Source organism: Megascapheus bottae, chromosome X (assembly GCF_031878675.1).
Source record: "Megascapheus bottae isolate mThoBot1 chromosome X, mThoBot2.hap1, whole genome shotgun sequence".
NCBI lineage: Eukaryota > Metazoa > Chordata > Mammalia > Rodentia > Geomyidae > Megascapheus > Megascapheus bottae.
The window spans coordinates 19,745,922-19,773,433 of record NC_143547.1 but is presented as its reverse complement, the minus strand read 5'-3'; the positions used below and the strand labels follow the sequence as shown (position 1 = coordinate 19,773,433).

Here is a 27,512-nt window from a genome sequence, read left to right as displayed (position 1 = left end):
CAGTTCAAACAAAATGAATCCGTTACAATATTTCACAATGCAAGGATAAATTGCATTACTTTACCTAATAAACAGTATTAAGTGTCAGAATGAACTAAAGAGATAAAACTAATCATTTCTAGTTACAAAAAAAATAGAAACAAATGTATGGTATGTTCTGCCAGGGCCTACATTGGTTCAATACTAATACATATCAAGAAGCAACTGTTTGAAGAAACTAAATCTCACTTAGGTGTGAATTTGGTGGCCATGGCACTGGAACCTTCAGCAGACCCAGAACCAGAGCCAGCACTGACTGACATTTGGGAGAGGGCTCTTTCCTGTTCCTCAAGCTGAGCCTCTTCATAGAGAGATGGGAAATCAGTGGGATCAGTCCCGTGGACCTTGGCCATAAACTCTAGGACTTTCATCTTGGTGGTTTCAGCATAGGCTCTTGGGCCCCACAGCAGCTCATACTTCTCAGGATCACTATCAGGCCCCTTCTGGCACACTAGGTACCTTTCCTTCACAAACTCTTGGGTGAAGAGCTGCTTGGGATCGCCAAAGATGAAGTGCTTCCTGTGACAACAGATCTCTGCCTCCTTCATCACTTCCCAGATTTGCTCTTCAGTGGCACGGTGGCCCTTCATGAAGATCACACCCAGGACAAACATCAGCAGACCTGTCTTAGGAATGCCCACTTCTCCACACTGCATGCCATCATAGGTGAGGCCTTCTTTCATGGAGATGGCATAGCAGTGGTGGGTGGCATCCACTTCCTTCACTTCCAGGCCAAAGATAACCTCAAGGCGCAGACAGGCTTTCTCAAAGATTGCAGAATACAGGATCTCATGCTCTCTGATGATCAACTTCATTATATCTTCCTTATCTAAAGTCTCTTTCTGCTGGTAATTGAGCAGCATGAGATTCATCAAGAAAGACACTTTCTTATCCAGAAGAGCCTCCAAGGTACACAGGGTAGACTCATCTTCGCTGCTGGAGCTGTCATTGCACTCACATCCACAGGCACCATGAACACCAGTGGAAGAGAAGCTGGCACGATGAGGACACCCAGGATGACCGGGGGCTCTAGCAACAGGCCTCATTTGCATATTGCTTGGCATCACAGGATTGGAGGGGGACAGTGTTTCCTCCACAGCCTGGGAGACCTGGGCCACCTCTTGGCCCTGGGGCTCATGACCATGCTGAAAACCTCCATCATCGGAACACTGTGGATTCTCCTTATCATGGGGCATGATGACTCTGAGCTTGGCAACAGTGAAGAAAGGCAGACAGGAAAGGTAGAAACCCTGCCTCTGTAGGAAGGGAAGATGTGAGATTACTGAAGTGTGGTCAATTCAATTGCAGTGATCCTGATAGAATCCTCATCAATGCCTCATAGGCCTCCTGTCAATCTATTTTCTGAGTTCCCTAAGTCTTGAATAAGGATATAATCAACTTCCCAACTCATAGGGAACACCACCTAGGACCAAAGCTGGAGTCATAGTGGTGTCTGTGTCACCTTACATTTTCTTCCCCTGAGGAATGTAGTAGTTTTGTACATATAATATCAGACAAAAATTTAATGATTTATTTCCTGTGGGGACTGTCCTACCCTCACAATTACTAATACCTGGTGGATCAAAATGAGGAATAAAGGCTCTTGCCAATTCTGAAAATTTTCCATTGACTAGTTTGGCTCTGTGAAAGAGAATGCAAGAACTGAATTGGAGTAGTCACATCTCCATAATTTAGTATTTCACACAAACTAGGAAATGTATTTCAGGAGGTCATATGATCACCCTGAAGAAAGTTTACCCATTGGTAAAGCACAATGACTTCCCCCCAAATAATCAGGCCATTGCTACCTTATAATGGATTTGAGGCTAGCCGTGGCTCACATCTATATTCCTAGCTACACAGGAGGCTGAGATCTGAGGACTGACGTAAGAAGCCAACTTGGGCAGCAAAGTCCATGAGACTCTTATCTCCAATAAACCAAAAGGTTGGAAGTGGTGCTGTGCCTCAAGTGGTAGAGTCGTATCCTCGAGCAGAAGAAGCACAGGAGTAGCACCCAGGCCCTGAGTTCAAGCCCCAGGAATGGGAAAATAAATATAAAATTAATAAATAAAATGGATTTGACTTCATGGAGATATAATAGCCCTATATGTTGGATAGCAGCTTGTGGGTCTGAGCAATGATTCCTCATTAGTGGTCTTTGCCCTGGTCACTATTCTCCTGCCCTTTTTCCAGCTGGATATGAACTCAGTGCTTCTGGTATTTTGAAAAAAAAAAGCAAACATACTTGGGATATAACCAAATGATGAAAGTCTAGAAAACAGAGTCACACAGCCCAGGCAGCATAAAAAATGTTGATTTTCTCAGTCCACTGCCTCCTTGCCACAGAAATAGTTAGACATAGTAGTGGGAAGTGTGTTCCCACATAAGGGAACATACACCGCAAGGCCTCAGATGTGGGCCTTGACTAAGGCGCTGCCTTTGTTTTTTTTTTAACTATAGATGGTCAAATGTTCCTCTAGAACATCTCCTACTAGAAGAATGAATCTCTTTCACCTGTTGGGTGAAATAATAGAGGAGCTTAGACCCTCAAAGCTTAAGATAAAAAGTCCCTTAATATTGTTCTACACAGAAGCCTTGCTAAATTACCCTCTGAGAGGTAGGCAAGGTAAGCTTAAGGGTGGGATCATCAATTGTAACAGTGTATTTCAACTGGAAAATTTTTGTAAGGGGGAATAAAAATGGACAGAAATAACCAACTCTTTTTCTACCTGAAAGATCATCCTGATTAGATGGAAGATACAGGTTAGACACCCATGCCTGGGTGGCATTATATTCCCCCATGTTTCCATCCCTCCCTGGATGCAGAGACCCTCTCAGTATATAGAACCTGAAGTTTCTCTGGACCCTGCTTTCTGAGTTGGAGGAGTTGTTTTCTATCACAAGAGCACTCCTTGAGTGCCAGGGCCTACTGGCAGCAAATTGGCGTTCCTGAAATAGGGGGCAGGGACTGGAAAAAATAGAAGAGAGACAAACACATCGGGTCCAGGAGGTCTGCAGCCCAGGCAAAAACTGCTGCCCCGTTTATTATCAACTCAAAGCTTATATCCCTTCTTGAGACCAGGGTACTGCCAGGTGTTACATCCAGATGGTTAATCAGGGAACTGTTGGGGGGTACATTCATATGGTAAATCTCAGATCAATTGAACAGGAGAAGGCCAAAAAACAATAAGACAATCAAGCAATTATCTGATGCAAATCAAAGTACAGTTTGATTCCACTCTGGCTCCCAACACTTGAGCTACAACCTTTATGCTCCCTCTCATCCATCCCCAGTAAAGGAAAGCAATATAGGAGGAGGCCCTACCCATGAATGCTCCCCATTTGGGCGGTGCCTCAAGGAAATTTAAGACCCCAGCAACTTCATGGCCCCATCTTTCTGAGTGAATTAAAAGAGCTTAAAAATATTTAGGACTTTCATGACAATTCTGACCATTATGCTCTGGTATTATTTTCTTTCGTTCTTTCTCTTTCTTTCTTTCTTTCTTTCTTTCTTTCTTTCTTTCTTTCTTTCTTTCTTTTTTGGTGGGTCATGGGGCTTGAACTGGGCCTGGGCACTGTCCCTGAGCTCTTCAGCTCAAGGCTACCACCCTACACATGAGCCAAGCCCCATTTCCCATTTTCTAGAGGTTAATTGAAGATAAGAGTCTCAGTTCTTTTGTGCCCAGGCTGGCTTTGAACCTTGATCCTCATATCTCAGCCTCCTGAGTAGCTAGGATTACAGGTGTGAGCCACAGCACTTGGATATGTTCAGGTTTTCAAACAATTAACTCTGTTATATTATCTAGCCTGGAAAGATCTCAGGTTACTACTGGTTCAAACTCTGACTTTTTCAGAGAAATTGGCGTCGGGAGAGGGGAATTTTGGATCAGGCTGTCAGAAGAAGAACCACTACACTACCTCCATGGGCAGGACTAGTGGGCAGAAGAGTGAGATTCATTCATGGGATCAGATCATGTTATCTCTCATCTCTTTTGCTGTCCCTTGGCTATCTCATATTGTTACAGTATGTCACTTTGTTACCTGATATATCAGATATATTTGTATTTGGTTATTTGAAATTGGATAGGGAAAGGGGGAAAACAAGATGAAGGGTGGGGGTGGGGGGAGGGAAATAGGGACCAAGACACGTGAAAGGGTATCAATGTATGGGAATTAATGCACCATCTATCTGGCAAATATCATGTAACTCTTCTATTAATTACAATAAAAAATATATTAAAAAAATGAATGCAAATGGGATCCTGCAGATGGTTGCCATAATTTGGGAAAGAAGTCATTTCAGATACTTTATATTCTACTGGCTAACCAGAGTCTAAGTAAAGTGATAAAATTAATCCCTGATAGTGGATATCCATCAAGGAGACACTTAGGCCCCAGTATCCTTTCACAAAGACTTAAAGATGCTATGAAAAATATATCTGTGCACAACCAGGAACACATAAGGCGATCATCAGTAAAGATAAATGTTTTAGTGTTCATCCTAGGGCTGGAACTAAGGTCCTGAGTATGTACCTAAGGTCTTTTGTTCAAGATTAGTGCTTTACCACTTGAGCTACAGCTCCACTTCTGGCTTTCCAGAAGTTAAGTGGAGATAAGGGTCATATTGACTTTTGTACTATGGCCAGCTCTGAATTACACTCGTCCAATTTCAGTCTCCTGAATGGCTATGATTATAGGTGTGAGCTGGAGAGCCTAGCAAAGATAAATTTTTACCTCATTTGGCCACCTTAATATTCATAGAAAATGTCACAAACTGGCAACCCAGGAGAGCAGGTCCTTAGACCACTGAGTCCAACTGTGGACTGGAAAATGTGTTGAAGAAGCAGAAGTGGAAAAGGTTCTTATCCTATCCACACAAGTAACTCCAAAGGGAGACAAACCCTAATTCCAGGGCATGTTTCACCTACGGGCAGGAAGGCCAATATAAGGGAATACTCCTGGAGGCACATCAGTAAAGGAAACCAATGGAAGGCTCTGTGGTCCTTCCCATAACAATGTAACGGTCTAACTTAACCCCAAACACCCAAAAAGTATTATTTCATGTTTAAAAAGTTGGTTTGATCTAGATATTTTTCTAAAACTATATTTAATAAAATATCTACATAAGAAAAATAAAACGTTTTAAAATGAGCCAGGCACTAGTGGTTGATGCCTACAATCCTAGCTAGTCAGGAGACTGAAATGTCAGGACTGCAGTTCAAAGCCAGATCTAGCAATAAAGTCTGTGACATTCTTACTTCCGTTTAATCACTGAAATGGAGTGGAGCTGTGCCTCAAGTAAAGCACTAGCCTTGAGCAGAAAAGGTCAGGGAGAGTAGCACAAAAAAATTTTTAATTCAAAAGTATAAAGTAATTCCTAAATCTAGTATGTAAAACTGTATATTTGATCTTTTTCTACCTCACTAAATTTGTCAGACCTCACTTATCAAAATGCTTTTGTAACCTTTAAGACCTATGTAAATAAACAACAAAGGGGGAAAGAAGAATATTCTCTACAGATCTAGTAGGTAAAGTTCTATTTAAAAGAAAATTTTTGAACCATTTCTTCAAAAAACATATATGTGGGAAAGGGTATACTTGTGTTCTGTTTCCTATAGGACCTCAGTGGCTACTTGCTAGCTTTGTGAAACCATTTCACAAACTGTCCTCAAAATGACAAAGCTGGAAAAGATGACCTAACAAGACCCTACCAAGTCCAGCTCCCTGGATTCCTAAAAACTTTTAGCTTACAGGATGAGAACATTTTCATCCAAATGGCACAGGCCTCTTTTCATTCCTCTATCTGTGGCAAATCCCCTTTACTGTTACTTTAACTTCATGGTTTTAATATTTATATACTGTTTAATCAGCCTTTTCCTGAATTATTTTTTGCAGAACCACATGATGGCCACTTCAAAAACAACCACCTGTGAAAACCTTAGGACAGTACTCTTGGTACACTCAACTGAGACTCCATGGACCTACTCCCTTCAGGCTATTCCCAGTAGGAATTAGGCTAATAATCAACTCTGTCCCATTTCCCTGTAAGATAATGAGTTTGGAGTGATGAAAACTAGTTAACAATTTCTCAACATACTAAGCCTGATGGGACTAGGGCATATGAGAACTTTCATCATCACAATGTGCCCTAAATTTCATTCTGCAGTAACTGAATCCCAGGAAGAGTCAAGCAGTCATAGTCCCTGATTTCTCCTACAGTCTTGCCACTCTCCTCTGTTCATCCCTTTAAAAACTCTTTGCATGATTCTCTGTCTGTTTTTCTGTCTCTATTTCTGTCTCTTCCCCTCCCCCTCTCCCAAACATGGCCAGGATACTGAAAGGCCCTCGCAGGTTTCTTTTCTAATAAAACCTGTCTTTTGTAAAGATCACTTCTATCTAGATTCTTCTGGTTCACTCTAACCATAAACACTTTCCTTATACTCACAGACAGTTGTCTCTCATTTGTCAGACAGTGTTTCAAACATAATGGATTCTAGTTAAGCCCTGCTGAGAAGCATTTTCTATTGACCTTCGTTGCTTAAAATTTTGAAAAAAAAAGTATATTAGCCCAGACTCCCATGTAACCCATAAGTCATCCCTTGCAACATGGGATCAGATAAGCTGGGACATCTCATCCCAGCAAAAAATAACATTATCTGGAACATTATCCCAGCAACAAGAAAAGTCCTACTGGGACAGACCATAAAAGAATGGATGGTGGCAATCTCTAAGCAGAGTCACTTTGCCATTTCAAAAGAAACTAAAGCTGACAGATCAAAAAGACCTTTCATAAACATAGTCACCTGATGTTTGTGCCTATCTACTCTCTAACTAGAAGTGGCACCTTTGCCTTTTTGTCACCTACTATATCTACAGCTTCAGAAAAAGACAAATGCTCCTTCTTATGTGTGACATATGCAGTCTCTTAAAAGGAAGTCTATTAAATTTATACCCCAATTGATAGGCCTTAAAATTATACCAAACATAATGTCAAAATCAGGAAAGAATATTCCCTCTAGTCTATTCTACAAAAAATTTATCCCTAGAGAAAGCACAGGACTTAAATACCATAGCTCAAACCCTGAGTTGATCTTTTAGGAAAAATCCTTATCAGTGATGGCTTTAAAATTAAAAACTGATGGGAGGAGGCTGTGCCCTGCTGAGGGAATCTACAAAGACTCTCAACTTCAAAGACTGACTATATCCAGGGGTAATTCTCATGGGGAGATGCCGGGTCCAGGCTGTTTTAGTTGCTACCTTTCCTAAGACCTCTATCTGGAATGATACTTCTCTAATAATTCTGTTGCCCATGAATTCAGCCCACTAACCCGTTTTCTTTTGTCTAAAAGCTATTAAGCTCCAGGTAGTTGTGGAAATAGACCCCCTTGGACTGAACATCCCACCTTTCTTGAGGGTTGTGACTGTCCTGTGGTGATACTCCACTTTCTCTCAAAGAACCCAGATGGTTCATGGTCTCATAAATTCTTTCTGTAATAACTATTAGGGTTCCAACTTAGGGTGGGGTGGTGAGGGAGAGGGAGAAAGGGAAAAACTAGGCAAATAAACAGAGACAAGATCTTGGCAGCGATAATGCCCCTACTCTTTCTGAAGACCTTTGGAAGAAGTCATCATTTCAACACAGAAAATTCCTCTTCCTCTTCCTAAAGATGCTGGGAAACAGAAATACTGGCCCTGATGGAAATGAATTCTGTCCTCTTGGAGTGAGGTGCATAGTAACCTATCCAGATAAGCAAACAGCTGAGACTCAGCTAATGGGATATAAAAAAAAAGACCCTATGGGCACTGCAAATGGACTCCCAATTTCATGGCTCACTATAGTCTCAGAAGCCTCCAGACAATGGGCTTAGTAGAAGAGTACTTGCCTAGCATGAATGAAGCCCTGCGTTCCATTTCTCATACCACATAAACAGAAAAGGCACTGTCTCAAGTGGTAGAGTAAGCCTTGAGCAAAAGAATCACAGGGACAGGACCCAGGCCCTGAGTTCAAGCCCCAGGGCAAGCAAAAAAAAAGCCTCCAGACAGGAGGAAATAAATTTACTGAATTGGTTGAGAAAGCAGATATCTATCTCTCCCCATGCCCAAGGAACTGGTGGAAAAGTCCTCATAAAGAATACGGTGGTGGGAGTACATAACTGGGGTTTTAAAACCAATAGCTTGTATTCAACTTCTCTGGCATCTTTTTCTACATTTAATAAACATTGTCTCTGCTCCCACTTTTCCTGGCTCATAATTCTTTATTTGGTGGAGGGATAAAAAGGACACAAGATCCCTATCAAGTATCAACCTAAGTTTTGAAGTGAGTGTTTTTTAAAAAAAAAAAAAAAACAAAAACAATTCCTTACCTTGAATTCTCTTGGCACTGAGATTCCCCCTTAAAGGCCTCACATTCCAGATTCAAAGTCCACTGTGGTCTAAAAGAGAAAAGAGATGAAATGAAATTATCTGATCTGTGCATCTGTGCATACGTTGGAAAAACTCTTCCCAGGACTGACCAAGGAGGCAGAGAAGTGTCCCACGATGGTCTTTATTACAGAATGCCTTGTCTGGATTGGCTTCTGTTATGTCCTTCAGTTCTCACAAAGTCTAAGATTTAACTTTCAGAACAGAGGTTCACTTTTGCAACAAAGTATCCTTTCTAGTAAATACAATGGAGTCATGAAAGAACTCTTTATTGGGGACTTTCTGTCAGGATCTCCCAGGGTCTTTATATAATCTGTAAATGTAGTACATTTTCCCTTCCTACAGAATTCAATCATTTGTTAAGCAAATCCTTCATGACTTTGAGATTTGAGAATGAAGATACACATATATACATATAAATGTATACGTGTGTGTGTATGTGTGTATGCAGCCTGTAATGTCAACTATGGTTCTCCCACATCTAACAAGATGGTAAAGGCCTCTGTGTGTGTGTGTGTGTGTGTGTGTGTGTGTGTGTGTGTGTGTGTGTGTGTGTGTGTGTGTGCTTGAACTGAGTGTATGGGTGCTATCCTTGAGCTTTTCTGCTCAAAGCAATGCTCTATCTAGTGAGTCACAGAGAGCTCTACTTCTGCATTTTGACTTGTTAATTGGAGATAAAATCCCATGGAGATTTCTGTCCAGGCTGGCTTAGAGCTGTAATCCTTAGATCTCAGACTCCTAATTAAGTTTGCCAGTCCTCGGGCTTGAACTTAGGGCCTGAGCACTGTCCTTGGGCTTTCCGTCAAGGATAGTGTTCCACCACTTGAGCCACAGAGCCACTTCCAGCCTTTTTTGTGTATGTAATACCCAGAAATCAAATCCAGCGCTTTATGTATGCTAGGCAAGCACTCTACCACTAGGCCATGCTCCCATCCTCCTAATTGGTTTCAATTACAAAAGTCTGGTACAGACTTTTTAGATCCTTCTTTGTCATTTGCTGTTTATTCTCATTACCCTCAATAACCCCACACTGGAAAGCATTCAATGAAGTGCACTATGCCATCTATTTTATAACTCAGGTTCTAATCATAACCACATATCTGAGGCAGCCCAGAGAGAAGTCTGAAGACCCTGTATACACTGGACATCCAAAACGGGAAACAGGTAAATGATATTGCAGTTTATCTGAGTTCAGGTGCATATAATTTAGGAAACTCTTCAGGACCCCACCTAGTAAACTGTAGGTCCAGAAACTCCATTCATTGCTTATAGAACAGAATATATGAGACCAAGTCCTCTCTATCCCAGAAACAGAAGCAAAATCCACCTCTTTCCCCTTTCCTCCCCTCTTCTCCTACTGCAGCCACAACCATGATTTCAACCCCATGATGTATTGACAACTTTCCTCATCGAACATTTCTGCCCATTCACCATTTCTCCCTTGTTGCTGCCTTAATCCTTCAGCCACTGCCCCAAATTGCCACTGATGCCACCACTCCAGCCACTGCCCCATTCATCTCCCCATGTCTGCTCCCTCTTCCCCTTTCCCCCGTTTTCACCTCCTCATTCCCTGCCGCCCCCTTCCCATGCCCCCTTACTTTCCAATACTTCTTCACGGGACATTTTTTTCCCATTTACCATTTCCTCCCTGAAGCTGTTGCCACCTCTCTGGCATACCTGTTCATGCTGCCATCACTACCAAAATTGGCTTAATTTATGCCTCCGGCCATCTCTGCCCAGCTCTTCAGGAGCCTTTTTCCTGAGGAAGACCGCAGCCACGAGCTCCCAGCCCACCACAGCTGCCTCTGGACAGGGCTAGCGGCCCAGTCGCCATTTTCATTTAGGGTCTTGCTCCATTTTGGACCCGAAGCCCCTCTGTACCCCGAGTCCCCCCTCTGCACCCCGAGGCCCCTCGGTCCTCATGACAGCCTTATCTTAGCTTTGAGCTGCACCTGGGCGATCCTGGTGTCCTCTTGCAGAAATTCATGAAGTGTAAAGCAGAGCCTCAGAGTCCCTAGTGCTGGCGCTCTCTCTCACTCGCTGATGGCCCAGGCCTCTCTGCCACGCCCTGCCTGTCCAGTAGCCACAAGAGAATGGACTCTTTAAGGTACAAACCGTCTTGATAACTTGTGACCACAGCATAGTATCTGGAAACTGGCAGCCAGAAAATACAAAGGATAGCTTCAGATGGAGACACTCAAATAGATGTTTCAGAACCACTTTAATCGGGTAAGAACAAGCAATTCCCCTATATAGCTCTTTATAAACACTGCATGCCAAAGAGAATTTGTTCACAGATCACTGTAAATTATACATACTACAATTCTTTGGTCAAGGCCTGGCGGAATTCAATCCATAGATACTCTTGTCTGTGAAACTTTACTTCATCAACCTTCTGGAAAGAAGGTGGCAAATATTCTATATGGTTGTTAGACTCTGCCTCTCATAGCAATCTGCAAGAACAGCCATTCAGAAAACCAGAGTGCTTCAGAAAACCTGTGGGGCCACTGTTCCTAGAAATGCACAGGCTTTACTTAAACATGTAAGAATACTATCTACAAATTCCAGTAGAAGTGTTAATTTCTTGAGCTACTTGTATGTTTTGGATGTTAGGCCTTTGTCTGGTGCATTGATGGTAAATATTTTCTCCCAGTTTGTTGGCTTTATTCCTAGTTTACAAAACATGTCCTTTATTATGCAGAAACTTTTCAGTTTGATCTAATACCATTTTTCAAGTCTCTGCCTATGCCTATGAGGTCTAGTTTGTCTCTTACTCCTTCTTGCAGTAATTTCAAAGTCTCAGGTCTGACATGGAGGTCTTTGATCCACTTTGAAATGATATTAGTGTATGATGACAAATAGGGATCCACTTTTAGCTTTATTCATATGGATTCCCAGTTTTCCCAAGAATTATTGAAGAGGCTATCATTTTTTGCTTCAAATATTTGGCTTCCTTATGAAATATAAGATAACTGTAAGTGTGTGGTTTTATTTCCAGGTATTCTACTCTGTTCCATTGATTTGGGATCTTTTTTTGTGCCAATACCATGCTGGTTTTGTTATTATAGCTCTGAAGTAGAGATTGAGATCTGGGATTGTGATAGCAATATTACTTTTTTCTCCTATAATTGCTTTGGCTATTCAAAGTCTTTCTGATTTTTGGATTGTTTTCTCTATCTCAGTAAGATTCGGAATTCTATGGGGATTGTATTAAATTTGTATATGTTTGGAAGTATTACAATATAAATTCTATCTATCCATGAACATGGAAGTTCTTTTCATATTCTGATGTCACCTTTGATTTCTGCCTACAAATTTTTATAGTTGTCACTATAAAGGTCTCTTGTTTCTGTGATTAGGTTTATTTCTAGATTTTTTAGGCTATTGAAAATGGTGTTCTTGATTTCCCTGTTTGAGCATTTTTGGTTTACAGACAGCATACTGATTTTTTTGTGCTAATTTTGTATCCAGGTACTTTGCCAAAGTTATCAATAGGCTCTAGGAGCTTGGGGATAGAGTCTTTTATTCCTTTACATAAAAGATCCTATCATCTGAAAATGGGGATACTTTGACTATTTTCATATGTAAACCCATTTTGCATATTTTTCTTGTTTATTGCTCTGGCTATGAATACCAGAACTATATTGAATAATAGTAAGAGTAATGGTCATTCTTGTCTTCTTCTTGATTTTAGAAGTAATGGTTTTAGTTTCCCACCATTCAGTATTCTGTTGGCTGTCGGTCTGACATGTATGGCCCTTAATATTTTGAGGTATCTTCCTTCTATTCCTAGCTTCTCCAGAACTTTTAATATGAATGAATGTTGGATTCTGTCAAAGGTTTTTCTGCATCTATTGAGATGTGATTCTTACCTCTGCCTCTGTTGGTGTGATGTTCTACCTTTATTGTTTTATGTATGTTAAACCAGCCTTGTATTTCTAGGATGAAACCTACCTAATCATAATGTATACTATTTTTTGTTACTTGCTATATTCTGCTATGTAGTATTTTATTGAAGGACTTTCAACTGTGTTCATGAGAGTGACCAGTCTGTGTATTGGTTTCTTTCTTCTTTGGATCCCTACCTGGTTTTGGGATGAGAGTGATACTGGCATCATAAAACAAGTTTAGAATTGATCCTTACTTTTTTCTATTTCAGAGAAAAGTCTGAGGAATAATATTATAACAACTTTAAAAGTCTTACATAATTCAGCTGAGGATCCACTGGGGCCTGGGATTTTCCTTGTTGGAACACTGCTAATGATTTCCTTAGACCTGTTACGTATTATGGACCTGTTTAGTGGTTTATATCTTCTTCAATTTCATAGACAGTTTCAGTCTCTAGGAATTTTATCCATGTCTATTAGATATTCCAACTCTTTTGAGTATAGGTTTTGAAAGTTGTATTTCATAGTATTTCTGGTTTCTTTTATCTTTGTTGTAAATTTTTTGCATCTATTATTTTGTTGTTCTGAAGCTATTCTTTTCTTTATCAATGTAGTCAGTGGCTATCAATCAAAATGATTTTTTTCAAAGAACCAGCCTTTTGTTTCATTGATCTTTTTTTGTTTCATTGATTTTATGTGGAGTTTTTAAAGTCTCTACTTCATTAATTTCTGCCTTAATCTTTACTATCTCTCTCTGCCCAGTAGTTTTGAGTTTGGTTTGTTCCTGTTTTTCTAGCAACATTACTTGTATTATGAGGTTATTTACTTATGCTGTTTCTTTATACATGCTGTTTTCTTTGTATGTGCACTTAGCAATATGAATTTGATTCTCAGTACTGCTTGTGCAGAATGCCAAGGGTTATAGTATAAAGTATTTAATTTTCATTGAATAGTAAGAAATTTCTCATGTCCTCCTTTATTTCTTCTGTGACCCATGTGTTGTTAAGCAGTGGGTTGCTAGGTCTCCATATGTTTGAGTATTATCTGAAGTATGACTCATTATTGGGAAAAAGTTTAATTCCATTGTAATCATGTAGAATACAAGGTGTTATTTTTTTGTATATCTTTTTGTATTTGTTCAAGCTTGTATGTCCTGGGATATGGTGAGTTTTGGAGGATGTCCCATGGGATTCTGGGAAGATAGTGATTATTTGGTTGTTGGGTGAAATATTCTGCAGATGTATATTAAGTCTTTAGGTTACAGTGTCATTTAATTCAGGAGCTTCCTTGCCGATGTTTTGTTTGGTTTTCTATTCTTTGGTGAGAGTGGCATGTTAAATTCTTCCACTATTGTGGGAGAATTATTGTGTTATGGTCTATTCTATTCTGTAAGTCTAACAGTGTTTAACACTCCATTGTTTGGTGGATGCATATTAACGGCTGTGACTTTCTTTTCGTGGATCATTCCCTTTATTAATATGTAATGACATTCTTTGTCTCTTCACACTGATTTTAATAAGTCCATTTTATCAAATACCAGTATGCTTATTCTGCCCTTCTTGCAAGACACATTTGCATGAGAGACTGTTTTCCATCCATTCACTACGAATTTGCGTTTATCTTTGACTGTGACATGAGTTTTTCAAAGACAACAAATGGATGGATTTTGTTTTTGATCCATTTTGCTGCTCTATGTCTTTTGGTTGGAGAGTTGAACATACTGATGCTTAATTTTACTATGAATAAATGTCATGTTTCATTTTATTCTGTAGTGTGCTTCTTTTGTCTTCTTTACTAATCTAGTCTTGTAGTGATTTTATGCAGTTTGAAGGTTTTCTTCAGTTTGTATGTTTCCCTTTAGATTCATTGTAGTGTTGGTTTCGTGTTCATGAATGTCTTTGTTTTTTGATTGTCATGAAAGCTTTTAGTTTCTCTATCAGTTGTGGATCTTAGCTTCACTGGGTATGCCAGTTTGGGTTTGCAATTGTTATTCAGAGATGGAATTATACCATTCCAGGCTCTCTTTACATTCAGAGTGTGGATGCATAATTCTGCAGTATTTTTAATCTTCTTTCCCCTGTAGTAATGTTCCCTCTTTGATTTTGCCGCATTTAATATTAATTGCTTGTTTTTAAGTCCGAAGTTTCCACTACAATGTCTTAGAGGTATTTCTACTCATATCCTGTATTATAGGAGTTCTGTGTGCCTCTATAAGATAGGTGAGGCCCTCTTTTTTGAAATGAGGGAAATTTTCTTTTATTGTTTTGTTAGTTTTTTCAATGCCTTTGGTTTTATTATTTCTCCTCCCATGTCTATCCCAAATATGCACAATTTGATCTTTTTTGCCATTGTGCCAATTCTTGAACATACCTTTCTTATGTTCTGTTTTTTTCCATGCCTTTCATTTTTATTTTGTTTTATCTTCAGCTCCTAATACTCTACCTTTTACTTCCCTTGTTCTGTTGCTTATGCTTCCAACTGTGATTCGCAATAGGGAGATAGATCCATTCCTGTCTCCTAGCTCTTTGCTGTTGTTGATTCTCAGAGTGTTAGTTTCATCTTTCATTTCCTTCAATGATGTGTAATGTTTCTTCTTATCCCAATCTTGCATTTTCTCTATGAATTCTTCCATTTGTATTGGGATCTTCCCTTTTGTTTCACCAGCCAATTCTCTCATCAGTATTTTAATGATTGTTTTTGTTTTCTATCTCTTCTTTGTTCTCATTATAGTCCTTTTCTGAGTTATTGTAATTTTTTGCCAATTGTGGGGCTTGAACTCAACACCTGAGCACTGTCTTTGGAGTTTTCTCAAGGCTAGAGTTCTACCCTTGAGCCACAGCACCACTTCCAGCTTTTTTTTTCTATGTATGTGGTGCCGAGAAATCAAACCCAGATCTTTGTGCATGCTAGACAAGCACTCTACCACTAGGCCAAACTCCGGCCCCAGAGTTATTGGTTTTTGAGAGTGGTAATTGTCTTGATTGCCTATGAATTTTGTGAATTTTTCCATTGCAAAAAACCACATGCATTTGGGTTCCATGTTGGGAGAGGTCATTAGGCTTAAATATTAATTTCAGGATTAATGGATTGTGGTTTTTTAATTCTTTTTTATTGTACTGTATAAAGAGTTTACAGTTATATTTGCCCAATAGAAGGTGCATTACTTTTCACACATTGATGCCCCTCTCATGTTTTTGTCCCCATTTCCCTTCCCCACCCCTCCCAATCATCTTGTTTTCCCTCTTCCCTTTCTTATTTCAAATAAACAAATAAAATGGAAACAAGAGCTTGATCTTCAGTGATTCTTACTCTTAATGTACTATGTTATTTCTCTTGTCTTTTGTTGCCCTTTGTTTAATCTCATTTTGTTACAGTATCTGACTTTGTTACCTGCTATAGTATATATACATTTATTTGTTTATTTGAAATAAGAAAGGTTTGTGGTTTTATACCTTTCTTGTGGACACTGTGTGATTGGTATCCCCCAAGATCCATGGGAAGGCTTTGGGATCCAACTTGGTGTTGTCTCCACCTCCAGTATGTCTGAGGGTGTTGAACACTGGGACACAGAGAAACCTTTTGTGCAAGTTCAACTTGTAGCTCAGTGCTGTGGGCTGAGGTAGCATTGGTATCCCACTAAGATACTTAGGCAGTCTTCTGGGGAAAATGAGCTGAAACAGCCCAACTGGTGCTGTGAGTGAGGGTATTCTGAAAATAAAACACAGATAGGCTTTTGGGGTCAGCTAGGAACAGTCCCTGGTGCTACAATGTGGGAACCTATTTTTCCATTTCTTGTTGACCCCCACCTCCAGTCCTGAATCTCTAGCTTCCAGCTGCATTGACAGAATGCTGTTCACCTGATCCTGACCATCATTATTGTCCAGCAGGTGAAGAATATCCCCTGCCCTTTTGAAATCAACTCACTTGCTTGTGAAACTGCCATCTGTGCATGGTTATCCCCTTTATAAACCTTGCCCAGTTGGGGGCCATGGCTGTTAATTGTGAGACACAGTAGCCCAGGACAAGGTAGTCAACAGCTAGCTGATACAGATGCCTTTGTCACCTTTGACTGTGCCTCCTTAGATTGCTTGGCTTTGAGTTCATTTCAATGGCAAGTACGGATTTTTTGGCTAGCTGTTGAAGCTGTTTGGTGTGCGTGTGTGTGTGTGTGCGTGTGATATACTTGATACTGTGGGTTCTGGCTTCTCATGTGGGGTGTACATGCAGGCTTTTGGGTACCATTGGCATGTAGACCTCCCCCCATCCTGAAGGTGGCACTGTCCTGCTCAGGGGTGTAAGGTCGAGCTTGAGTGGACACTGTTTCTTCGTGATATGAGTGGCTGGCAGTCTCCCTCTTATGGATTCACGACAGGAAAGATTATGGGGATTCACATGTGAGCTTTTCAGAGTCTCACCATCTGTCTTCATTGGTTGGCATTAGAATTTTTACCAAGGCATTTCCCAGGGTCAGAGGCCATTCTCCGTTCTCATGAGTATTAGAGATTTGCTGTTGTTTACATGTTAAGGGACCTGCCAAGATCTTTATGGGGCTAAAGCCCCACTGAGACCAATACTGGGGCTCAAAATTCAGCCTTTCAGCCTTGGTGACTGAGTTCATTGGTAGAGCTTTGAGATTTGGATCTTCCCATCTGGTTTCTTGGTTCCATAAATGTAAGCTGGAGGCTTGATTTTCTCTCAGCCCTAAAGGGCTGAGCTAAAGGGCAAGGAGTCTGATTAGGAGCACCACCCTCTGTTCTTTTCTGTATCTGTTTCTGATAGGACTGGTTGGTATCTGTTTTGGGGGTGGGCTTATCATCTGGAAGCTTGAACCCTGCCTTTTATCTCAGGCCAGCAGGAGGTTAAACATTCTGGTTAAGGTGTTGACCAAAATAGGTGTGATCTCTTTGTAGGAGCCCCAGGCTTTTGTCCTTCTTCCTTGGTTAAACCACAACCAACTTTACCAGTGGCTGAATCTTCTCTTGCCTAGTGCCAGCACAGACCTCTGCTCCCTCTGACTTTCACCAAACTTTGTTGTTTCTTCAGAACTCCCTCAATTGCAGATTCCTCACACAGTCTGGAGGTTATATCCTCACTTTGATAATGGTAAAGCTGAGATCTGCAGCCTGAGTTCTGAGCTCAGAATTTTGTCTCATTTATGCTCCCACCCACATCTTCCTATGTCTTATCCCTGCTTCTAAGCCAGGGGTTGAGCTCTTCACCAGTCCTTCTTGCCGAAGGTGGCAAGTGCACGACTTAGTATTTGGTGCTCAGATGGTCTCCTTCCAGGTTGTTTCTCTGTTGCACTGCAGCTGCTCTCTTGTCATGTGGGCTGCTCCAAGCAGAGATCTTGAGTTGGAGATCTCTTCTCAGCTGAGGGCTGCTTGTGTCAGGTTTCCCAAGTGGAAGTCTAAACTGTATGTGGTTTGGTTCTGAGTAGGGCTCTTCACTGATCAGGTGACCATGCCAAACTGCAAGCCATATAGACTGGTGGGCTACAGCCCTGCAGGCTGCAATGGGACCTAATTACGCTGACTTGTGCTTTTGTCAATTTTTCAACTATTCCTGAGTTTTAAGTTTAATGTTTCTTGATTGGAACTCAGTTCAGACTGCTTTCCTTTCCTACTCTCGAGCATTGTTTCCAGGTTGGAGCTTTGTATTTGTGATTGAGCAGACAAAGATTTGGTATTGCCATTTCTATAGTGTGCCACCTTGGATCAGCCTCCCAGCATAAGACTTTTAAAAACAAACTTTACTACATATAACATGGGTACCTCTTAAGCAGATACAATTACACCAAGCACCATTACTTAAGGAAATAAATAAATTTAAGCCACTGTGAACTGCCATTACCTGTCTAATTGGATTGTGTCAAACTGACAACAATTTCCAAGTACAAATGGGTACATGGAGAATCTTTATATCTCATTGCATTGATCTAGGGTCTGAAACAGACCTTTGCCTTCTGAAAAAGCATTTGAAAATTCCTAATATTGTGAATATTCATTTTTATTTCATGTCAATTATTTCCTAGAGAACTAAAAGTTCCTACTAACTTCCCGAACTGAACATACCTCAATATTTGCAATAACCACTAGAAATGAGGGGGTGGGGGAAGCTTTTCTTCTGGGACAAACAGTAAGATGAATAGGATAGACAGGGAAATTGAATTCTTATAGTCATTCTTCAGCAAAGATAGTATATTTGCTAGTAAAATATTTTTCCTTCTTGGAAAGACTACAGAGATTTTAGTAAAGCAATAAAATTTGCTACACAATGATTTCCACTGCCTCTGGCCTTTCCTGTTATTGATGAATGAGAATTATCCTCAGTTTTTCATAATTTCAACCAAGAAAAAATTGCATTTGTTATTTGAAAAATTGCAGGAAAGACAGTCTATTCTTAAAAACAATATAAACTTTAATTATTGACTGGTTTTAGCAAAGTATTGTACCATCATGGATTTTGTTTAATCTTAGGAAATACTCAGACTTATGCTTTGGAAATTTTTGGCGCTGACATTTATAAAAGTTTATACACTGTTCAATCACATAGCAAAGCTCATTCATGGGCTATAAGTCACAGATAAGGAATCATTTTGAAAACTTAAAACTTACAAAAATTGAACTGGGAATATCTCAGTGGCTTAAAATTTACCTCTTCAGGTGGATGCTGGTGGCTCATGCCTGTAATCCTAGCTATTCCATAGAATGTGAATTGAGGATTGAAGCCAGTGCAGGGAAGATCTGGAGACTTAAGATTTCCAATTAACCATCAGAACACTGGAAGTAGACTGTGGCTCAAAGTGGTAGAGTACTAACCTGAGCTAAAAAGCTCAGTAGAGTGCTAATAACCAAGGGCCTGAATTCAAGGCCCATGGCCTATTTAAAAAAATCTTCAGTCAGGTACCAGTGACTCACACATGTAATTCTTGTTACTGAGGAGTCTAAAATGTGAGAATAATGGTTCAAAGCCAGACCTGAAAGTATGTGAGATTTGTATCTTCAATAACTTACCAAAAAAAAGCCAGAAAGTGAGGCTGTGGCTCAAGTGATGGATTAGTAGCTTTGAGCACAGGGGCAGCAACCATACCCAAACAGAGTTCAAGCCTCAGGACCAGAAAAAAAAGCCTCTTCAACTCCATAAGTCTATCCATCAAATTAACACATACTATAGCGAATGCGATTGCTCTTATCAGATCCCTGAAAAAATATATTTTCAGGAAGTGGTAGACTATCAGGGAAGTCAGGCCTAAATCTCCCTCTCAAATTATGGAAGGAAAGGCAGAAGGAATGTACTGTCAAGGAGCTGGCATGCTCTAATTCAAGTGCAGGGTAAATGATTCCTCAATACTTGTTGCAATGGGAAGAAGGTGCTGCCTTCAGAGGAGAATGCAAAGAAATTCACCAAGCTGGGTTCCTGTTCAGAAAAGTGAACATATTAAGAAAGGTTGCCAAAATGTCAAAAGAATACCACATTGGAAAAGTCTAACACACCCTAGCAGAATGAGCATTTAGGGAACTTGTAGAAATGAGAAGACCTACTCTAGGTAAACAAAGCTCACAGAATACCCCTTGTGTATGTGTTTACCTTTATATTAGCCTTCCTTTATAAAGACATTTTACTTCCATTGTAACCTTATGCTACCTGAGTAGCATTAAGAGTAAGAGAAATAATATAAGAGACAGTTTTAGTGGAAAAGAAAATTGAGTGAGCTGTAGGTGAATGCTCAGAAAAGGTCTAGTCACTGATTTATGTATTCAATACATAAACATGTGTTTTAATAAATCCTAACTTCCAGGAAGGACTATTCTAACATGTTTAGTGACTTCAATGCATATGGGAAATGCATGGGATATTTTAGGACTATAGAGCAGAGTTTGCTCTATGTGCCCTCTCTTGTCTGTCTGTGGTCTAAGTTCAGTGTTTCTTGGGGAAAAAGTGCTTTTAATTATGAAGTATCCAAAGACATAGAAATGCCCCCTACAAGTAAAAGTATGAAATACTTCACTCAGCCTTTGATTTTGTTTGTGGTTTTTGTCCCCAGTAGGTTTCACATTCTATAGAAATTTAAAATTCTCCCATGCACTGCTGCCTTTAAATATAAAAATCCACTTTTTCATTCATTGAGCCTTCATCATATTTTCTCTTGTTCATTGTTTGAAAATTTACCTGGAAAATAGCCTATTGAAATTTTCTCTGGAATTTCTCTTACTGGGTTCTAGTACCTAATCTCAAGGAAAATTCCCAGATATTTTCTGAAAACTCCTTGGAAATGACATAAATAAAACATTTAGTTTAGTTCAAATTATGATGGCATGTAACTTTATTACAGAACTTATGTGGTAGCTTGTGAATTTGAGGTTAGCTAGAGGGACAACATAAATTTAAGGTCAGCCTCAACTGGAATGCAATACCATTTCAGTAATAGAAAGCAAAGCAAAACAACCAAGCAAATCATCCACAACAAAAAAGGCATTGTTCATTAATGAATTGCACAGGAATAAAAATAGAGACTATGCTACAATGTTAAAAGTAATATACTTTAAGTGACAAATGTTACCAGCAGTTTTTCTACTCAAGGCATTTGGATTTAAAAGCTGAAAAACACAGTTTGAGCATTCCTAACCTGTCTCAAATGATTCATCCAGTACCTCTTCAAAATTAACTCAGTGAAGAATTTGAAATGTCTGAAAAAATCCATATTGCCATGGTTCAAACATCCTGATAAGCCACATCAGGTGACTCAATGATGAAAATCTTGCCACTTGGGAAGTGGAGATTGGAAGTGATCGTTGGAAAAATAGTTTACAAAATGCCAACTCTGTGGTTGGGTACAACAGGATATTTCTGTCTTCCCAGAAATAGGAAATTATAATGGCTAAATGGAGTGGTGTACACCTTTCATGACAAGTGATTAGAGGGGCACAAGTTGAAAGATTAGAGATCACGTTCCCTTGCACATAAAGTAGGATACTATCTTGAAAAAAACAATGCAAAAATGGGCTGCAGGCATGGTTCAAGCCGTTAAAAATGCCTACAAACCTCAGGAGAGAGCCTGAATTCAGTATAAAATACAAACAAAAATTAAATATTAAAAAAGCCATCTAGGTGAAGTGTTTAATAAAACACTAGGTGAAATGTCATTCATATACACATTTTGCCTTCACCTAACTATATCCTTTCTTTGCATTTGCTATGTAGATGGTCCATTGCAGAACTGTGACTCTAACCCACATTGATTACTTTTGTAATAAGGTCTGTTTTTGCTTATGATGTGCCTCAAATGTGATCTTTCTATTATAGGCTTCCTATGATAGCATGGAATACTGCAGTGGAAGTGCAAAGCTATGAGTTGAGAAGTGGTTCTCGTGAACCTTTCCCATGCATTGGTTTCAAATTGAGAATCTCCTAAAATGGCTTTCCAGAAAGGGAGAACTGCAAGATAAGCCAACTCCAAATTTCTTTTGAACAGTATGGTGTGTGTGTGTGTGTGTGTGTGTGTGTGTGTGTGTGTGTGTGTGTGTGTGTGTGTTAGTATGAAAGATTGAATTCAGGGCCAGAACATGGTACCGTACCTTTAACCATTCTAAGCTGCTTCTCTTGTCTTGAATCTCAGCTCCATTTCTGTATTTTGGGTTAGTTTTTTCTTTTGGTATATTACTGGAGGTAAGTCATTCATAAACTTCCCTGCCTGGGATAGCTTCCTTCCATAATCCTTGGGAAAGGGTCTCATAAGTAACTATGATTAGAGACCTGAATGACTAGTTATTAGCTATTTAATTTCTTTCATGTATCAGAAGATATGACCATTGTGTCTATAAGGTTTACATCTAAGATAAAATATTTGTGTCCTGCTAATGCAACCTTCAGCCATAACAACAAAATAATTTAGAAAGCAACCATCAAGTTTATTCATATAGACTAAAGGAAGTAGTGAAAATTGAATGTATTAACTTATTTCAAAAAACAAAAAATGAATGAACTATCAAATGTTTGCACTTCATACATTTTAGAGAATACACTAAATAACAAAGGCAAAAAATGCACCCCATAGTTAATTTTCTATTTCTTTTTACTTGCATTAAACATGTTAAAAAGTTAAAATTCTCCCAATTTCAAAAGAATGGGCCATAGAAATAACATGTAATTTCACCCAGTTCAAACAACACAATTTGTTTCACAATGCAAGGAGAAATTGCATTACTTTACCTAACAAAAAGTATTAAATGTCAGAATAATCTAACAGTATTAAATGTCAGAATAAACGATTAAATGTCAGAATGAACTAAAGAGATAAAATCAATCATTTCTAGTTACAAAAAAAATTAGAAACAAATGTATAGTATGTTCTGCCAGGGCCTACATTGGTTCAATACTAATACATATCAAGAAGCAACTGTTTGAAGAAACTAAATCTCACTTAGGTGTGAATTTGGTGGCCATGGCACTGGAACCTTCAGCAGACCCAGAACCAGAGCCAGCACTGACTGACATTTGGGAGAGGGCTCTTTCCTGTTCCTCAAGCTGAGCCTCTTCATAGAGAGATGGGAAATCAGTGGGATCAGTCCCGTGGACCTTGGCCATAAACTCTAGGACTTTCATCTTGGTGGTTTCAGCATAGGCTCTTGGGCCCCACAGCAGCTCATACTTCTCAGGATCACTATCAGGCCCCTTCTGGCACACTAGGTACCTTTCCTTCACAAACTCTTGGGTGAAGAGCTGCTTGGGATCGCCAAAGATGAAGTGCTTCCTGTGACAACAGATCTCTGCCTCCTTCATCACTTCCCAGATGTGCTCTTCAGTGGCACGGTGGCCCTTCATGAAGATCACACCCAGGACAAACATCAGCAGACCTGTCTTAGGAATGCCCACTTCTCCACACTGCATGCCATCATAGGTGAGGCCTTCTTTCATGGAGATGGCATAGCAGTGGTGGGTGGCATCCACTTCCTTCACTTCCAGGCCAAAGATAACCTCAAGGCGCAGACAGGCTTTCTCAAAGATTGCAGAATACAGGATCTCATGCTCTCTGATGATCAACTTCATTATATCTTCCTTATCTAAAGTCTCTTTCTGCTGGTAATTGAGCAGCATGAGATTCATCAAGAAAGACACTTTCTTATCCAGAAGAGCCTCCAAGGTACACAGGGTAGACTCATCTTCTTCGCTGCTGGAGCTGTCATTGCACTCACATCCACAGGCACCATGAACACCAGTGGAAGAGAAGCTGGCACGATGAGGACACCCAGGATGACCGGGGGCTCTAGCAACAGGCCTCATTTGCATATTGCTTGGCATCACAGGATTGGAGGGGGACAGTGTTTCCTCCACAGCCTGGGAGACCTGTGCCACCTCTTGGCCCTGGGGCTCATGGCCATGCTGAAAACCTGTGGAACACTGTGGATTCTCCTTATCATGGGGCATGATGACTCTGAGCTTGGCAACAGTGAAGAAAGGCAGACAGGAAAGGTAGAAACCCTGCTTCTGTAGGAAGGGAAGATGTGAGATTACTGAAGTGTGGTCAATTCAATTTTCAGTGACTGATACAAAGAAAAAGCATTAATAAAGATTCTACCTCCTTCCTTTACCAACTTCCCTCTCCCTCTCTCCTTCTCTCTTCCTTCTCTCTCCTTTCTCTCTCTCTCCTCTCTCTCTCCTCTCTCCTCTCTGTCTCGTCTCTCTCTCCCTCTCCCCCCCTCTCTTCCTCTCTTCTCTCTGTCAGTTGTGGGGCTTGAACTAAGGGCATGGGCATTGTTCCTGAGCTCTTTTCCTCAAGGCTAGCACTCTACTTGAGCACAAAACTACTTCCAGTTTTCTGGTGGGTAACTGGAGTAAGTGTCTCAGGGACTTTTCTTACTTTTGCTGGCTGTGAAACATCATCCTAACATCTCAGCCTACTGACTAGCTTGGAATATGGGTGTGAACCACCAGTGCCCAGTTTCTTAATGCTTTTCTAAGTGTTGTATAAGGCCTCACTGACCTCCTATCTACCTGGGTTCTGATGCCTTAAGACCTATATGAGGATTTAAAAAAACTTCCTAAGTATAGCACCAACCAACTCAATAGAAGAATTACCAGAGCTCAAAAAACAGTCAGTCTTGAGCTCTGTGTTATCTACCCTATTTTTGTCTGAGCAAAGTTGTGTTTTCCTTTCATGACCATAAGTATTTGAAACTTAAGTGCCATCTTCCCTGTCTACAATGTTAAGCTGTCCACAAAGACAAAGCCCACAAACTCTAAAATACAAAGATGGCACTGCTAAATCAATCTGTTAATTTGTGTACAAACACAGAGCAGATATAAACTTGTCTACAAACACAGAACAGCTACTTGACACAGTGAAGAAATGAAGGACTGTTTATCACAATGCAGTTTTCTTGGGATAATGTGAAAAAGTAAACACTATGGAGTTTCATTTGATCTAGCATAGTTATTTCTCTTAGCCCTCATTCAGGATCTTATGCCTCTCTTGACAGCCTTTACTCTTGGGTACTACACTGATATGCAACATACAGGAGTCAAGAACACATATGTCAAAAACTCTAAGAAGAACACAATGGAAAACTTGCCTAGAGATCCTTGGCAATGACTCTCTGGAGAAAGAAAGTATGAAGAGATCTTTTACGATCCTATATCCTGTATGTGTTCTTTTGAGACCTTACTCTACATCTCTATAGAAGCTCCTGACAGGGCCAGGAGTTTGGCCTTGAAGTACAGTGCTTACCCAGCATGCATAAAGACCTGGGTTCCATTCCTCAGTAACACATTCCTAGCAAAAGCTGGAAGTGGTTCTGTGGCTCAAGTGTCAAAGCTCTGGCCCTGAGTTCAAACCCCAGGACCCACAAAAAAGAAGAAAAAAGAACTTCCTGACAATTTCTTGGCTTAGATTTCCCTGTTAATACTTTTGAAGACTAAGAATACCACCGCAAAAGAAAACTGTGCATGCAATGTGCCACTGAGACTTATGGTTGTCTTTTGTTGATTCTCTCAAAGTATGCCTATAGGAAGCAGGAAAGTACTGATGTGTCCTATCTACACTTAAGGCAAATGCACAATCCTTAGTTATATACCAAGGATATTTATGTGTGGCTTCTTCCTTTTGCTGGCCTGATCTCATTTTCCATCCTTTCTTTCCTAGCACAGTTACAATCCCTTCCTGCTTCTGGCCTGATATCTCCTAGAGTAAACACTCAAGAAGGTTTAGAGGGATTACTTCACAGGAATATACCAGCATCTCAATACTGAAAATATAATTGACTATTCACTCACTTGTATTCTCAGGTGAGTGTTTCTTCATTATTTACATATTTCTTACCTTGAATTTTAGAAGTATTTGGAAATGGCTGTCAAATGTTGTCAATCTTGTCAAACTCTTACCACAAATGCCCACTGGTCTGGAAAAAAATAGGTGGTATGATGTTTCATGTCAGGTTAAAACGATTCCAAGAACTTACCAAGGAGGCATGAAAGGGACCTTCAAGGAGCTAGTAGGCAGAATACAGCCTGAATACTCTTTTGTTTGCCATTTTCAATCCTCAGAATGTCTAAGCCTAAACTTTGAACGGAGTTTCACACTTGCAACAATATATCTTTTCTAGTATAGAATGGAGTCATGAAAGAACTCTTTCTTGGAGACTTTTCCTCAGAATCTCCCAAGGTTACCATATAAATTGTAAATGTAGTACATTTTCCCTTCAGGCAGAATTCAATAACTTGTTCAGCAAGGAAAACTTCATGACTGAGATTCCAGAATGAAAAAAAATGTGTGTATACACACATACATACATACACACACACACACATATATATATATATATATATATATATTTACAGCCTGCCATGTCTGTTGTCCTGCCATGTCTATTGTGCTTCTCCCAGACCTGACAAGATGGTACAGGCTTTCTTTTTTGCACCAGTCATGGGCTTGAACATTTCTTCTCAAACTATCACTCTACCTATTGATCCAAAAAGAACTTCACTTCTGCATTATTAGTGGCAAATTGAAGATGAGTCTCAAGAAGTTTCTTCTCCAAGCTGGCTTAGAAATGTAATACTTGGCCTAGTAATTAGTTTTAATTACAGGTATGAAATACTTGGTGCCAGGAAGGTACAGAGCATTCTTTGTCATTTGTTTCTTGTTCTCATTTACATCAATTGCAGTCTCCATCCTGGAAAGCTTTCAAAAGTCTACTATGAACACAGGGTGCCAGTGAGACTTCAGGCTATATTTTTGGGTCTCTGAGCTTATGACTACAGTAGCAGAAAAGTTTTGAGGTGTTATAATTACCCTTAAAACAGATGAAAAACCATTTGCTTAGTAAAGTTGTATACCAAGGATATTCATGTTTTGTTATATTTATTTTTGTCAGTTGTGAACTCAGGGACTATCCTTGAGATTTTACAAGGCCACAGCACCACTTACAGATTTTTCTGTGTATGTGGTAACAAGGAATTGAACCCAGGACTTCCTGCAGGCTAGGCAAGCACTCTACCACTAGGGCACAGTTCTGGCCCATCAGTGATATTTACTTACATACTTTATATTCCTTCTACTGATTTGTCTAAACAGTCTCTCTAAGCATTGTTAACATTCCTTCCGGCTACTGTCTTGACATCCTGCTTCTGGCTTGATATTCTCTATATTAAATACTCATCCTATTAAGCAACAGAAGGACTAGAAGGATTACTTTAAATACATATATATGACTCTCGTATTCTCAGGTGAGTATACCTTTCATTAATTTTTTTACCCTGAATTTCAGATGGACTGGGAATTTTCTCTCAAATGATCTTTTCTAAGTCTCCCAGTGCCAAATCCCCACTTGTCTGGAAAAAAGAAAAGAGATGACATGTTATATGACCAAGGCATACCTGGTTTAGAAGATTCGCAAAACTTACCAACCAGACAGGGAAGGAACCCACAAGCAGCTGTTAGGCAGAATGCAGCCTGAACACTCTTCCCTTCTTGTCCTTCAATCCTCACAGAGCCCAGTATTAACTCTAGGGGAGATTTTAACATTTGCAACAATATATCCTTTCTGGTAAACACAGTGGGGACATTAGTGGCTGTCTCTACTGAGTGATTTTCCTCGGGTTCTCTTAAAGGTTTCATATAATCTAAGAATTTAAATATAGTTCATTTTCCTCTCCTCTACATAATTCAAT

General features: G+C 39.9%; 1 protein-coding gene and 1 pseudogene across 2 annotated transcripts; both read right to left on the bottom strand.

The window, feature by feature from the left end:
* Nucleotides 1-163: 163 nt before the first annotated feature.
* LOC150040554 (melanoma-associated antigen B16-like) lies at nt 164-25,739 on the bottom strand. The gene is made up of 2 exons (XM_090326119.1): nt 25,663-25,739; nt 164-1,295 (listed from the first exon to the last, which is right to left on the bottom strand). Exon 2 carries the CDS (start codon nt 1,233-1,235, stop codon nt 225-227), a length of 1,011 nt encoding a protein of 336 aa, XP_090182245.1. The 5' UTR covers nt 1,236-1,295; nt 25,663-25,739; the 3' UTR covers nt 164-224.
* LOC150040555 (melanoma-associated antigen B16 pseudogene) lies at nt 18,782-25,697 on the bottom strand (annotated as a pseudogene). Its single transcript, XR_016533767.1, has 2 exons — nt 25,663-25,697; nt 18,782-23,831 (listed from the first exon to the last, which is right to left on the bottom strand). The product of XR_016533767.1 is annotated as a melanoma-associated antigen B16 pseudogene (transcript).
* Nucleotides 25,740-27,512: the final 1,773 nt, after the last annotated feature.